The sequence below is a fragment of the Takifugu flavidus genome, chromosome 11 (assembly GCF_003711565.1).
Source record: "Takifugu flavidus isolate HTHZ2018 chromosome 11, ASM371156v2, whole genome shotgun sequence".
Taxonomy (NCBI): Eukaryota; Metazoa; Chordata; class Actinopteri; order Tetraodontiformes; family Tetraodontidae; genus Takifugu; species Takifugu flavidus.
Window position 1 is genome coordinate 12052703 of NC_079530.1, and position 15814 is coordinate 12068516.

Genomic DNA, 15814 nt, shown 5'->3' on the forward strand with positions numbered 1-15814 from the left:
CACAGAAAAGGAAGAGGAAGCCACTGGAGATGGGTCAGTTTTATTGTTGAAAAACACTTGAATCACATCAATTTGAACATTTTGTTCTGTATTAGGAAGTAATTTTGAAATGGCACACGACATGCAAGCAGTTTGATGGCAGGTGCACAGAATCAATACCCCAACATCAGCTCATTAACAAAAAGCATTTCCCACAAAACAAGTCGTACCTAAACCGAATTCGAGCCGGCTGTATCACGCCGAGCCACCTCTCGTTTGGAACGAGGAGTCACATCGCTGAAGGGGTCCTTCAGAACGTGGCCATCTGCTGCCGTGTCATCATACATCTCTTTAACACCCAGTAAGAAACAAACCCAGAAGGTTAAAAAAATCTGCAAAGCCTGAAAATACAGGTTTATCACCAACATCCTCCCACCCCCACAGAGAACATCCAGTCCCGGAACCATCAAGCCGCCGCCCTCAAATATCAGTTAATTTACATGCGTTGCATTAGCGGTTTTAAAACAAAACACGAGGACAAAGATTAAAAGGGGAAAGCAGCACTATCGTATTCACTTTAATTTCCTACAGGTCACCCTTCTTCCTCTATACCCACACATGGCGCTTGCAGTGTTCCACGGCCTAAAAGACAAAACAAGAGGATGTCACCACTGTGCAGCTTGTAAAGCCCTCTGAGGCAACAGCGTTTGTGATTCCAAGTACAAAAAGACTCGATTTTTCCTGAGATTGTGGGGGTCTTGACTACTTACGCTGCACAGAGCTGCAGTCTCCATGTTCTTGCACCAGTACGAGGGTCCCCACATGCACTCCTCTGCTCCCAGCAGCCTGGGCTTCGATTCAGGACAGGCTCCTACTTTCTGAAAAGCACACACGCAATTCAGTTTCTTCCCTATTTTCAGTTCATGGCCACGTCTTAAATGATTTACAAAATAACAGATTTAAGTAAAAATCGTATAGACACCATGCACACGAAGTCCGGGTCCATCATCTGCAGGAGCAGCTGGACGAGCACCGGCTCGTATTGTTCCACCAGCTGATCACACTGTTGACACAGAAACATGGGTTTAAATACAAAGCTGTGACAGACAGTGGGCAGAAGGTGCCCCAAGTCCTCACCTCGGTCTGCATGGAGTCTGGCAGGAAGCTGCAGACTTTCCTCACAGCTTCCTCAATCTGGGATTCTGTAGAATTCTTCTCCAGGATGCCGTCGATGTACGTGACAGCCATCTTACAAACCTCACAGTAGCCACCAACATTGAAGCGCGTCCTGTCCAGGGCAGCTGGAATAAAATACAGATAAACAGGACATAAGAGGGCCTCCTCTTTAACCAATAAGAGAATATCACTAAAATCCAAAAAGTAGAGATGGAACTTGTGTTGAATTATGCTTCGGTTTATCCTGCAACAGATGTGTCTGGAGCAAGTGTGATTAAGTTTTAATGTAGAGGGTTGAAACTGTCGTGAACTTGCCAACATATGCACGGCGAGCATTGTTACAGAGAGCCAACACTGTGCAGATGGTCTTGGGGTCCGCCTGCTGCACCAGCAGCTCAATGATGGCCTGGCCGTAGGTGTCCACCAGGTCTTTGCACTGGCCGCTCAGAGAGGAAGGCAGGTACGTGCACACTTTCTCCACCGCGTGAATCACCTCCTCCTGTGAGGAAGAGCAGAATTCCCTCAAAACCACAGCAAGATCAAAACCAAACTATACAAATTGCACCCGATGATCGTGCACCTGTTGCAGGCACTCTATAATGTTCCCATGAGGATTTTGCATGTGCTACTTCTCCACTGTTTTTATTTCCGAAAGTCCAAATATGTTGGCACGTGCAGGGAACATTCTCTCTGTTGTCTGTTATTGCTAATATGCCTCCTTTTGGCCTCACGCCGCGCCAGTGTGCAGCTGCCTTTCAAATGTGCTAAATATAGATGCAAACACACAAATCGCATTGCGGGTGATAAATGCATCCACAGTTCCTCCTGGTGTTTTGCATGTTCTGACAAAGTGCATTTATTCTACCTGTTCGTGAAGGCAAACGCGTTAAAATGGCTCATGTGTGCTCGTTTGCCTTTTTGATGGATGCAATTAGGCGCCCCACGAGGTTTGCACACATTTTAATCCACACAAACCGTTGGTAGGTTTAATGTTTTAAAAAGGTACGACGCAAAAGTTGTTTTGAGATCTCTCAATTAGCAATACTAATAATGTCATGCCATTTTTTAAATGCCATTATGGGAGAAAAGGTGGAACTTTCCTTATAATCTATTGTCATGAATCCAGGAGTAAACAGTGCTGTGTGCTGCCCTCTAGTGGTAGTTAGAAGTGTAAAAGGGTGTACCGGTATTTGGGTTTGAGAATTTTTTTAGCCTTTTACCAACATCCATCTGCTGTTTTCAGAACAGGACTATGAAGCTTATTTTAAAGTATTGAGGACATTTTGCCAACATACATTATTGCAACAACAAAGCATGGCCCACTAGATTAAATACTATAAAATGGAACATATTTGACCTCTGTGGTCTTATCCTCCAACATGTTTTCCAACTGTTTCATCACAGCTTCACAGATTGCACAGAGTGGGGGATCACGGACGCGCACCAGAGGCTGGAACACAAAAGAAGGTGATCAAAGGATTGTAGTGAACAAAACTGATCTTTAAACAGCTGAATATGCACCACGACAGATCAGTGATCAACAAGCCATCCAAAGCTCACCACAGCAGATTTGCTGTTAATGGATTCCATCTTGGTGGCAGGGAAAAGCTTGAAGGCAGGAATGGATTTGGCAGCAGGTACAGTCTTGACAGCAGGTACAGTCTTGACAGCAGGTACAGTCTTGACAGCAGGTACAGTCTTGGCAGCAAGGAGCTTCATCAGAGGAGTGGTCTTCTTCTCAGAGCTACAGAAACCAGCGTGGGTACAGATATCCTTGGGTTGCTGAGGGCACAAACACACAAACGTGTTACAACACTCCTAAAACGCTGCACAACGTGCCACAGCATGCCGTTAGCAACTATGTTTGTGAGTCACGTACTAGTTGAAGGCATCACCATCTACATAATGCACTGCTTCAACACCAGAAAACAACAATACACACTAACAATACACAGGAAATTAGGCAAAAAACACCGAGCATGTGCTTTAAATAAAAAACAGCTGTTAGTATAAAACAGTGCAGACTGCTGTGCTCCTTTGTTGCCATTCAGACCAAAGGAAAGGTGTGTTTATCACTGTGTTCCACCCGGCTCTGCAACGAGTCACGGGTGTAGAAGCAACATTGTTCTGACATGACGCAGCCATGATCTCGTGCACACGTCTCCACAGCGTCATGCTAATGCTGGCATGGAGAGCACAACAAACCTCCAGCTAAAGGTCTGAACACTACAGGCCAAACAGAAACTCCTACCTGTTCCTGGAGAGCAGCACACAAAATAAGGGAAAAGCACGACCACATGAAGGGGGGGGGGGGGGGGGGTGTCAAAGAGTCAACAGAAGGATAAACATCAAAGGGGAAAACAAAGAAAGAAGTGAGGAAGTAGTGAATAAACTCAACATGCCTTTCGAGTCAGTTTTTGGATCTCATGCCGCAATACAGGCTTCAAATATGCAAAGACAGGTGAGACGGGAGGATGGGCCCACTCACCATGGTCATGAGCTGGTCAACAACAAGGCTGCTGTACTGGCTGACGTACTCCCTGCACTGTGGTGAGGGAGGAACTACTGTTAATTATGAAACACAGAGTTGACATTTTAAAGAAAAAAGGCATAATGAAGTGCAGTCACCAGTGATGACATGGATGGCCCCAGCAGGTCACACTGGTTCTCAATATTCTCGATGAGACCGTCGAGGAACGTGGAGTTGGCCTTTGCTTGTGCTTGAGCATCAGTGAGGAAGGTGACGCAGTCCTGGCACACGTCAACGCTTTCCTAGAGAGGTTTCAATTCAGACACATGTGAATAACGAGCAGAGAACGTCACCATGTGGTGACAGACGGAGGTTTCCCAGCATACCTGCTTTGGAGTCTCCTCTTTAGGGGCGTCGTCTTTGGGGTTTTGAGGGTAAAGCAGCAGGGGCACGTTGAGAAGGAACGGAGACTCGGGCTGGGAAAGGTCAACCTTGGGCATTTCATTGGACAACAGCTGCTCGTCCTGCCGGACCTCAAATTTAGCCAGAGCCGCCTGCTGAGACTGACACAGCCCAATGGCTCCACACACCACACTGGGATCCTCCTGAAAGACACACATCATTCGGACTTAAATCAGCAATGAGGACATGTCTGTAGCTACATCGCAGACTCTGACAAATTAGATGATCCCATCTTTAAAGCTCACATGACTTTTCTTATAGGTTGCAGGTGAGAGTGGGGGGGGGGGGGCAGCAACATTCACTGCCCACAGTCATAAGACCCAGTTACACAAAAACTACTCTGTTCCCTTCAAACAGAGTCACTTCCTCATCAATATTCACTCTACCCCACTTTGCTCACACTTTCAGTTCCTTTAAATAGAGACATCGTGCTAAAGCCCTGGGTAGAAATGAACACACGCTAACCAAAGGACCCATTTTAACAATGTCCAAGGTGTCATGCTAACCAGTTCTCCCTTGATGATTCCTATCAGGACGGGGTAGTAGTTATCCACCATCTCCTTGCACTGGGCACTGAAGCTTTCGTCAGGGATGAGCTGGCAGGCCTTCTCCAGGTACCCGAGGATCTCCTCCTGTATCCCCAGAAAGGAGCATCAGTTGCACACGTGTGTCAGGCTGTGTCCAATCATTGTTCATTCCATCTCAATGATAAGATGCTATCTTACCTCTGTAGCATTCTCCTTCAGTATCTGCTCCACCACTATCAAAATCTCTTTGCACAGGTCACATGGAACTGCTTTCTGGAATCAAAGATGACCACATTATGACAAAACCCTGCATGCTTTCTACTCATCCTCGCAGTGTTGTGAACTCTAAAATGATCCTTACCATTTGGGGTTTGTTCCACACATTTTGCTGGCAGTGAGGCACTGCTCCACACAGAGAGGCAGTCTTTACATTCTGGCACCAGTATTGGGGGCCACGAGCACACTGTTCTGTGCCCAGCAGAGGAGTTGCTGCAGCTGGGACAGTCCAGACGAGATTGAGGCCGTTAAACAACAGTTTAGACAGGACAAAAGTGAGTGACAATAAGGTGATGGACACTTAACATCGATATTTTTTGTGAAAAGTATATTTTAAACTATGAAAATCTCCTCTCCTCTTCTAGCAAAGAGCTTTTACAATCGTTTGCAAATGTGAATAAAGACTCCACTGTTTGGATGAATACACTATCATTCTGTTTTTACACATGGAACTAGAACAGGTGGCTCCAAATGGGGAACAAAAAGCAATACTGATTATACAAATGAGGATTCAGAAAAGAGAATGAGAAGCACTTTCTTCCACTGAAACTTCCTGAAATCTTGATATATTTATCATCTTCACATCCCTCATCAGAAAAACAGGGCTAGTGTCTCTAAAGTCATGACCTCAACGGGAAACGGGGTCATTCCTTAAAGTGTTTTTGTACAGCACGGCGAACTAATCGGATTATCAAAGTCTAGAGTAGCCTGCGGAGACACCGGTGAAGCTTTATGGGCCCCGGGCCCCTGGCTGCTGCCTGCCCCAGTGGGTGAGTCCCGTCACCAGTAAACACGCTGTTCCCAGCAGAACCTTCAAAAGGTCAACCGCAGGGTCACACAGCTTTTACATAGCGTCGTCCATATTAGCTTATCTTACTGATACCAAAGTCAACACAAACACAACCGATAGACACCAAAGGGTCTATATTTAAAACGCGCTCATGATTGAGAAACAAAAAAAATCATCATGTGAGTGAATCAGCATCACATGACCCGCATCGCCCCGCAAATGAAACAGTCTTAAGACCTTCCAACGGAATATCCACACAAGTGGGCTAAAGGCAAGCTCATTTCGGAATGTTTGCCCGTGAAGGAATGCGACAGGAGACTATATTTAAGTATTTGAACCGATAAAAACTACATCATTCCTACATATCGCCATTATTTCGTGAGCTACATTCTGTATATTACTAACGTTTGCAACGGAGGGAGAATTTTACAGCAGCTGGGTATCGATTTACTGACCCACTTTTGCCAGGGAGATAAGACATTCAAGGCATGGGTGGTTAAAAGAAACAAGAAAATGCGTTTAGCCTAAAGATCACGGGATCAAAACCCGAGATCCAATCAACGTTATGAATGAAATGAAAGCAGTTCTCTTAACTAAACTAATCTGCCTGCCATCATTACAAAGATGACGAAAAAGGTGGCCATTTAGCGAGAGCGAGCGAGCGAACGCTACTTTTGTGTTTGTTGGTTTAAATAGTAATGTTAACATTTCTCAGTACTGCAATTGTTGAATTTTAGCCAGTTAACGTTAGCCAAGGCCAACATTAGCATAGCCGCACTCCATACAGGTCAGAGTGTTATTAAATCTCGGAAATTATGAAAGCAAATAATCGACATTTGGCTTTGTTAAATGGAAACAAAAAACACCGAAAATTAGCCATTAAAACCAACAAGCAATGCTATTTAAAATACGCGCAGTTTATCAAGGGCGTACGACAGTGTTTAAGGTTAACATTAGCCGACCAGTTGTTTACCAAAGCTAACGCGACATGATAAACTTCCGCGTTGAAACGCACGTTAGTTACACAACAAAAATAGAGCATTATAGCCTCGGCAAATTAACCGAACGGTACCACCATCGGAATGCAAAACAGAACAGGCTCCTGCAAGAGAACTTCAGTGTTGACATACCCGAAGACACAAAAAGTAGCGCTAGAAACAACATGACTCCACAATTTCCTGTTTAAGACCGTGATTCGGACGAGGAAGAACACACTGCGATGTAGCCGCACCGCTCTGTTGATGCTTTTATGGCGTCTCACTGTCAGCTGACCGCTCATGTGACTCTCCTCAGACTTCCGGGTCTGATGACGTCTTGTTCAAAACTGTACACGGTGTTTGTGATTACTAAATTATTAAGCCATGTTGTAATCATCGTGCTGCTGGGTGCTTTGCACGCACAGGGGAGGTTTATGTTGTCCAAGCTTCCACACGAAAGGTGGAAAACAATGTCAAAGAAGTCATGCAAAAAGTTTAAAGGTCTTTAGTTGTTCCAGTTTGGTATTTGGCATGACTACACTAATTTCAATCTTTGTTATATTTCTAAAATATTTGTTTTGTTACTATGACAGGCATGTACTTCCTAGCGTTAATAGTTTGTTCTCTTTATAACAATTGATGTCATTTTCTTTGATGCACTGTTGCTCAAATAAAAGGAGTGATTCCAAAATAATTTCTGCACTTTTGTAAAAGTTCATAAATGTGTAACATGATAAAAAACCTACACAATGCATGTGCTGAATTCACAGCTCCGTTCCTTAAAGCAATCAGGTCAAATGGTACATTTTGACTCAGCAGTTAGCTTCTTCCAGGTTAGAGTTTACTTGCAGTCAAAAAAAGAAAGAAAATTACAATTACATAGAAAAAGCAGTTTATTATGACATGACAAGTGTGGACTAGTATCTTTGAGAAGGGTCAATAACAGAAGTGTCACATTGTTGAGCATCTGGATATGAGCTGTGAAACCCTGTAAAAGAGAAAACATTGATTTTAGTGGGTCAAGTTCCAACACACTCAGCACATTGTGATCTCCATAAAACACAGTGACCCCATAAACAAGTTTAATCATCATTGTATTTAGCTTTCTTTATACAATTTAGCTTATGGATGGTATTTAAGGCTGGGTCTTATCAACATTCAGGAGTTTACGTTTGGAATCTGTTTTAAACGTGGCTGGCTGATAACTTTAGTTGTTTAGAAATCGTATTAAACGGGCCTGCTGCTATCTTAATATAAACTATAATTCTATCATTCTCAGGGAACGACAAATTAGCTTACATCTGTGCATGTTGCATAGTTATCGCAAAGAATAGAGACAGAATGGGGGGAAAAGAAGCATGACCTTTGTCTGAGATTAGACATGTCCCCATGCCTCATATCCGTATCACTATAGTTACATACAACAACAACGTTTTCCTAGAATGAATGCATCTCTAACTTGTGCCTGTACACTATCTGTGGAGGTTATGGTGCATCTAATTTCTTACATGCGATTATTGCTGGAGGCCACAACAGTTCTTCTTGGACACCTGTTCGTCTGTCTTCAGCACAGTCGGCCTCACCACGTCTATATCAAGGTGAAGGTGATTCAATAAGCCCGTAATAATGTTTGGGCTCGCGTAGAAATCGATTAAAAAGTAACCCCCGCGGCTGTGCGTTTGGTTGTGTTTCCTTATTTTGTACGGCAGTAGTCTTTCTCCCAGGTTCTCCAGGTCCCTGACCACGGCTCCTCGTTCCATCAGAGTCTCCACGGTCCGCCTCAGCGTGGCGGCCGTCTCCGGTCGTTGCATCGTCTTCAAGATCAGGGATAGTTCATATCGAGGCATGGCTTCAACGGTGAAATCCTCAATTCGATTATTTAATATTCCAGTGCTTTTTTACGCTTGTGTCATTGCCAGAATCCTTAAAGCGTCGGCCATGTTATGACACGAGGGACAAGAAAGGGCTCAGGTGATGACGTATAATACATGCGCCCCGGCTGACTAACTAAAAGATTGCGTTTAAGTAAAAATGCATTTAATTCCTTAATTAATTATACATTATCAAGGGTAATGCATCGCGGTATTTGTAGTGGCCTTATTCATTTTACGACAAAGCACAAAACAGCAAATCTTAAGATTATATCTTCTTGGTAAAAATCGAGTTATTTTAAAGGTACTCATCTATTATATATTTTAGAAAACAAGTGAAAGTGGACGCGAGGTTGGCATTACATTTTTTATCCAATCTGTGTTTTTATAACCAGGTAATTCAACTACTCGCACCGCACTGAAAAGCACAGCGTCATTGGTGTGCGCGAGCACGCGCCCACGCCCCACGTCTGCGTTCACTTCCTCGCCCGCGTGCTGAAGATGGCGGCGCAAAGCTCGATGCCCAGTGATCTTTTCAAATGCGTGTACTCGTTTCTGCTGGAGAACAAGTTCACCAAGGCGGCGCAACAGTTCCGCAAACAGACGAATGTGGTGAGTTTCCGAACCAGAATCGGTGACAGCTAACTTGTTTGGGTCGTTTGGGTCACCAAGTTGTGAAGACGTTCCTGCACGAGGGACCAACACAACCGGCGTTAGCACGTGTAACTTTGGCTTCAAGCACGAGCTGTTGCGTTATATAAAACCGTTACGGTCAAAATAACTAAAGGATGTTTGGTCTTAATTCAGGAGGTTTTATCTTGCGTTGTTTTAGACAAAATCGTAGGTTATTGTAACATTGTGAAAAGGGTAACATATTAGTTATTATATGTAACTCGTTTTAACTTTACGGTTGTCCTGCATGTGTCTCTTTAGGCTCCACAAGATCAAAATGAAGAAAGCCTCGTTAACATTTTCAATTTCTGGGTTAAGTAAGTGTCTTTTTCGTTATATCAACAATTATTGCAGTAACTATTGTTATTGTCGTGTCCTGTTAAAACTCCTAAAGTTTAGAGTTGGAGGGACAAAAGTGGCTTGTTTTCTTCCTGGACAGCTCCTACCTTCCTTTGCACGAATGTTGAAGATGCCAGCTGGCTAACATGAGCACATTTATAGTGGTGGTGTAACTGAGCTACTGAGCCCTTTCAACTTACTATCAATTTAAAGGGCCCCTCATACTTCAAGTGCCCCCCCAAAGTGATTGCTGTGGTATTTCCTAGGTCTCCTGAAGCCAAGAAAAGAAAAGCACCTCCGATCAAGGATGAAAGTAAAAATGGTCCAGCGGCCAAAAAAGCAAAACCCAGTGCAGAGAGTTCCAGCAGTGAAGAGTCGAGCAGTGACGATGAGAAAGAAGTTGGAAAGACGTCCAAGTCGGCCGTAGCAGGTAGCCATCATTACATGGCAGATATCCGAGTGTATATCTGGAAATTTTCTCCGTAGATATTCAGTAATGCAAATCAAAATGTCCATTTTGTAGCCAAGGCAAAAGTGACACCTGCAACATCTGGTCTCAAAGCTGATTCCAGTGAAAAGGATAAAAAGAAACCCGCAAAAGCTTCTGTGAAGGTATCCAATAACCTAAGCTGTTGTCACGGGTGCACTGTTGTTTTTGTCTTTTCAATGTTTTACTATTAAAAATGGTGTTTCCGCACTTAGGCTCCCTTGAAACCACCTGCTGCTTCAGCTGCTAGAAAGAAGGACACCAGTTCCAGCAGTGAAGAATCTGACTCTGAGGAGGAGCAGCCTGCCAAAGGTCCCATTTCCAGTGAGTTTCAAGATGCACGTCTGAACTCCTTTGTCAGTTGTGTGAAGTTATGGAATAAAAGCAAATCAATTGCATGTGTCCCTTGATTGTAGAAGCCAAACCAGGCGCCGCCCCAACACCCACCACCAAATCAATTGGGCTTGGTAAGGTTGCAGCTCAGAAAAAGCAAGAAAGCAGCAGTGAAGATAGTTCATCAGATTCTGAGGATGAGCAACCACCCAAGGTATAGGGACAAACCCAAGCTCATATCAGTTCACCAATGGGCAACTCAAATCGTTACTGTAGAGGTCAAATTAACAAATGTTTGTTCCGATAGGTTCCAGTCAAACCCGTGCCTGGAAGGCCAGCAGCTGCTGCTGAATCGACCAGCGAGGACTCTGAAGATGAGGCTCCACCTAATAAGAAACCCAAAGCAGGTTTGTCTTTGTAACCCACAGCAGCACGAAGCAGTTACATGCACTGGGTATTCCTTATTTTCATGACAAGTTATGAAGTAGTGTTGTGCTTTAAGTGATGTAGAAGTAAAATCGTTTTTAAAAGTAGGATATTGTTTTTAAAAATGGCCATAATTTCTAATTTGTGCAGTGAAAATGCACCAAAAGTGAGCAGTACAGGGAACTCCAACGCTGTTGCTCCCAGCTGACACCAGCCTACTGACGTCTATTGGAGTTAACTCTGGTTCCACCTATGTGTTTTTAAAATGTGGAAACTGTTCCGTCACTGTCCCTTCATGTTAGGGGTGTACAGCGCAGTGCCACCGCCTAGTTCTGCTCCAAAACCTGCTGCACCTGCTGCTAAGAAGACCCAAGACAGCGACTCCTCAGACACCAGCGATGACAGCAGTGATGAGGAAGAACAGAAAGCACCTGGTAAGGGGAGCCGTCTTACTCAATTCCCTCTTTCTAACACATTTGAATGTTTATTGAACAGCCTTAAAACCCTCACAGCAAAAGCAGCACCAGCCAAGAGTCCCGCTGTCAAACCCGTTGTTCCTAAACCTGCTACAAAAAAGGCAGACTCCAGCTCTGACAGCTCAGGTACCTTCTAAAACCCCAGTCAGTCATGTTCTACTTGGTCTGATCCTGCAGCGTGTGACATTTAATTTCACCTCCATCCAGAGTCGAGCTCAGATGAAGAGGAAACAAAAAAGCCTGCAGCCAAAGCGGCTCCAGTTGCAGCTAAAGCGGCTCCAGTTGCAGCTAAAGCTACTGTCGCCGGAGAAGATTCCTCAGAGGAAGATTCCAGTTCCGATGAGGAGGAAACGACTCAGAAGCCCACAGCTAAACCTGCACTGACCAAGGCTGCCAAAAAAGAGTCCTCCAGCTCAGGTAAGCTGAAAAGGTTCCTTCAAACTTTTAGCATGGATTTCAGGTAGATTAATTACATGTCTCAGTAACTTTGGGGCTAAAATATAAATAAATAAATATAAAATACCTCTCAAAGCCAGAAAATGTCTGAACCCAGAATCTTCAACAGCTTTAATGTTGACTGCATGAATTTAAAGTTCGGCTTCTAGATGTCATTTGTATTCCTTTCAGAGAGCAGTTCCGAGGATGAGGCTCCAGCAAAACCCACTAATAAAAATGCGGCGGCAGCCAAACCTGTCGCAGTTCCTAAAACGTCTGTAAAACAAGGAGAGAGCAGCTCTTCAGAGGACTCTTCCTCTGAGGAGGAGGCAGCGACTGCAAAACCAGTGGTGAAATCTTCAGCCCCTGCTTCAAAACCTCCTGCAGCAAAGGCGGCTGCTGCAGAAAGCAGCTCAGATTCTGAGTCCTCCTCAGAAGATGAAGAACCAGCTAAGGCTAAAGCAGCAATAACAAAAAAGGCCACCCCTGCAAAAAAGACCGGTACTCCTGCCTCAAAGTCTGTAGCTGGGAAGTCCGGTACTCCAGCAGTAAATAAACCTGTCAAGCCTGTAGCAAAGGCTGCCGAGGAAAGCAGCTCGGATTCTGATTCCTCTTCCGAGGATGAAGAACCAGCTAAGGCTAAAGCAACAAGTAAACCTGCTACCCCTGCAGCAAAGGCTGCTACCCCTGCAGCAAAGGCTGCTACCCCTGCAGCAAAGGCTGCTACTAAAGCTACAAAAGCTGCTACCCCTGCAGCAAAGGCTGCTACTAAAGCAACAAAAGCGGCTGCTGCAGAGAGCAGCTCAGACTCAGATTCTTCATCTGATGAGGAACCAGTCAAGGCTAAACCTGCAGCAGGTAAACCAGCGCCAGGATCCAAGTCTTCTACTCCTGCAGCAAAACCTGCCACAGCAGAAGAGAGCAGCTCTGACTCTGACAGCTCCGACTCTGAGGAGGCAGCCAAACCTACAGTCAAGAAACAAGCAGCAGTGGCAACCACCAAGAAACCTGCTGCTGCTGTCACCAAACCTGCCTCCGACTCCAGTGAAGACAGCTCAAGCGAGGAAGAGGAACCCAAGGCAGCAGTGCAGGCGCCCAAGCCTGCTGCACCAGCTAAGACGGCCAAAGAGAGCAGCTCAGAGTCCAGTTCTGAGTCGGAGACAGAAGCCCGGCCCGCTTCTGCTCAGCCCGTCGCCAACGGCAAAGCAGCCTCCACGACAGCAAAGACCCCAGCAACAAAAACCGAGTCTTCATCCAGCGACAGCAGCTCTGAGGAAGAGGCCAGTAAAAGCACCACGAAGCCTGTTAAAACTGTCAAAACGCCACCAGCTGCAAAAGCTGACGAGAGCAGCGGCTCCTCGGACGCTTCATCAGACGAAGACGAAGCACCACGCAGAGCCGCCACAGCACCCAACACCCCCGCAGCTAACGGTACGTCTGGGTGGCGGAGACGCCCGTTTAACACTATGACGATTCTACAGGATTTTTATTAATCTTCTATATTTCATTGCATTCTTTTTAATTCATCCCTCAAACAGACGAAACGGGTGGTTGATCAGTTTCTGACTGCAGCAAACCCACCAGTAAATACGCAAGTTGTTTGCATCTGTTCAAGAAATGATCCTAAATGGATCTGTAGCACAATCTCTAAGCTCCTCAAGACGGCAGATATGTGAGGCAGTTGAATAAGCAGCATCCGTTAGTGTTCAGGGCTGTTTAGGTGTAGGAGCAAAGAGACCGAGGTCCCTCAGCCATCACAAGCATCGGGCCAGAGCTTAGACGCATCCCAGCTAGAACAGCACTTCTAAACTCGCCTGTAAACGCACTTCCTGTGAGGACAATCACTCCTAACACCCTGACAGACGCAGCGTTTCCTTCTGCATCACAGGTACAAGCGGAAAGCGGAAACGGGACGATGAAACCGAAGTCAAGACGCCGAAAAACAAAAAGGAACCCGGCACGCCGCAGACCTTCCCTAAAGCCCATAAAAAGGTGCGACCCACTCAGGACGTTGTTTTAAATGACCGAGGATCCCGATCGCTTGAAAACGACGTTGTCTTTCAGACCAATGTGCCGTTCCGACGGATAAACGACGAGCAGGTGGACGTGGACCCCCGTCTCCAAGACAACTCTTTTGACGCAAAGGTGAGTTTAAACAACAACTGTGAGCGTGGTTGCAGCAGAACTGCCTCCCGGCCGCTCTGATCCCGCTGGTTCTGCTCCTTCCAGAGGGGAGCCAACGGGGACTGGGGCCAGAAAGCCAACGACGTCCTCAAGTTCACGAAGGGCAAATCGTTCCGACACGAAAAGACAAAGAAGAAGAGGGGGAGCTACCGCGGAGGGGCCATCAGCACCACAGTCAACTCCATTCGGTTCGACAGCGACTGAGGACCATCGGAACCGGTCCTGAACCCTGAGCCGGTCGCTTCTCGTCATGTAACCCTCATCACCGCCACAGCGCCGGCAGGCTAATGTGACTTTGCAGAGCCGAGGTGACGCTTCCACGTTACCCGTCCCGTGTTTGTAATGAAACCATTTATCAGCCCGGTGAGACAGGAACAGGACCGGAGACGGCAGGACACATGTCCCAGACTGTTTCAGAAGGTCACTATCCAATGACCGTCCCACTTATAGCCACTAGGTGGCTGCAGGCCACCCGCCAATGGCTACGATCCCGTGTGTGTTGGGTCCTATGTTGACATGAACCTGTTCTTTACTCCAAAGTGGATGGTTTTCATTGATTTAACGGTGGTCATCTTTCCCAACCCCTTCTTTGAAAAGGCCAATGGCGATTTTAGTACATTACTTGGATTTTCTTGGTTGGCAGTTTCTATTTGGCTGCCTTTAAATGTGAACAGGGTGTATTCTGGGGTTTTGTCCCTTATATTTGGAGAGCAAACCTGAGTTTTATACTGTTTGTTGCGTTTTATTCTGCGTTTAGACCTTTCAAGCCATCATCTCGGTATGAGTCCATTTGTATTGCAACTCTAGTTCTGTTGATGCTACTTTAAAATTCTGACTTGTTTAATAAATTTCACATGAGATTAATCACGAGAGCCATATTAGTTTGATGTAATTATGGGATGTCTACCTGTTAATTTTTTCTATTTGTGTAGCTGTGATTAAAGACTTAAACAGAATAAATATTGACACTATATTTTTATTTTTTAACTCTTTCAGCTTTGTGATAAAATTATGAGCAGTTTCTTTTCAGCAGCTTTTGCTGACATACTGGTTCTGCAAATGGATCTATTGTTGCTGATAACTGGACTAGACTTGGAGACTAGACTTGTCTTTGATTTGGAGACCTGGATGATTCAGCAAAAGCAGCATCAGAGCTTTCAGGAGACTCAGCATCCTGAAAATTGTACATTCAAATTCCTGCAGCAGTCAGGGGGCACAGCCGCTAGGGGGCAGTAAAGCACCACTGTCAGGCTGCCCCTCGTGACAAACGGGGACTCTAAAATCCCGATAAACTGATATTGATATATATCACAAATATAGACATATATCCAAGAAATGTCTCGGCATGTAAAAACACATTTCAGTTAAAGTGCAGTAAAATGATACCCAAAGGGTCAAAGGTCAAACTCCACTTATTTAGAGCACATAGATGTACAGTTAAGTGCAGAGCCCTGATCTAAATGACTGCATGTTCTCATGTGTACTTTCACATGTCACTGTTGGGAAATACTGTTGATAAAAGGACCTTGAGCTTTAACCCTTGTGTTCCTATATCTGTTGCTGTCCATGCGTATTGGTTTTACGCGTAGCCTAAACCTTTTTATTCAACCATAAACTTTTCAGGGGGTGTACGAAATAGTGAGTTAAATACAGGGTGAGTCACGGTATGAAGTGGGTGCTTTTCATCCATGACAAATCCAAATTAAACCTGAGATCATCACGTTACTATGGTGTCCGTGCAGTTCGTACCTGTCCAAACACGTGGGATGGAGCTGTCCATCAGACATGTAGGCCTCATTTCACAAGTGTTTATTTATCTCTCGAGCAGGAAGTACTCGGGTTGGATGCCGAGTCCGTTTGAGTCGTTTTCCCACATTTTTCCGAGGTCAAATGTCATCTAAAAAACCCAAAGTGCCTTCATTTTGGTGCAGAGG

General features: G+C 45.1%; 3 protein-coding genes across 7 annotated transcripts; 1 reads left to right on the top strand and 2 right to left on the bottom strand.

Moving 5' to 3' along the window:
- Positions 1-24: 24 nt before the first annotated feature.
- psap (prosaposin) lies at positions 25-6968 on the bottom strand. The gene is made up of 14 exons (XM_057048377.1): positions 6811-6968; positions 4976-5109; positions 4813-4887; positions 4594-4719; positions 4012-4230; positions 3784-3927; positions 3644-3700; positions 2716-2937; positions 2513-2605; positions 1471-1654; positions 1117-1280; positions 962-1042; positions 750-857; positions 25-621 (listed from the first exon to the last, which is right to left on the bottom strand). Exons 1-14 carry the CDS (start codon positions 6842-6844, stop codon positions 586-588), a joined length of 1677 nt encoding a protein of 558 aa, XP_056904357.1. The 5' UTR covers positions 6845-6968; the 3' UTR covers positions 25-585.
- A 1203-nt stretch (positions 6969-8171) lies between these two features.
- mrps6 (mitochondrial ribosomal protein S6) lies at positions 8172-8504 on the bottom strand. Its single transcript, XM_057048316.1, has one exon. It carries the CDS (start codon positions 8502-8504, stop codon positions 8172-8174), a length of 333 nt encoding a protein of 110 aa, XP_056904296.1.
- A 452-nt stretch (positions 8505-8956) lies between these two features.
- Positions 8957-14853, top strand: nolc1 (nucleolar and coiled-body phosphoprotein 1). 5 transcript variants are annotated; one of them, XM_057048374.1, is made up of 15 exons: positions 8984-9140; positions 9462-9517; positions 9806-9969; positions 10063-10151; positions 10242-10350; positions 10443-10573; positions 10667-10766; positions 11088-11219; positions 11298-11387; positions 11469-11678; positions 11889-12373; positions 12416-13127; positions 13585-13688; positions 13761-13841; positions 13926-14853. In XM_057048374.1, the coding sequence occupies exons 1-15, from the start codon at positions 9030-9032 to the stop codon at positions 14082-14084; spliced, it is 2733 nt and encodes a 910-aa protein (XP_056904354.1). In that variant the 5' UTR covers positions 8984-9029; the 3' UTR covers positions 14085-14853. The 5 variants fall into 5 exon arrangements, with proteins under 5 accessions (XP_056904352.1, XP_056904354.1, XP_056904356.1 ...); XM_057048376.1 differs by having other exon boundaries at positions 12458-13127; XM_057048375.1 differs by having other exon boundaries at positions 11889-12347; positions 12390-13127.
- Positions 14854-15814: the final 961 nt, after the last annotated feature.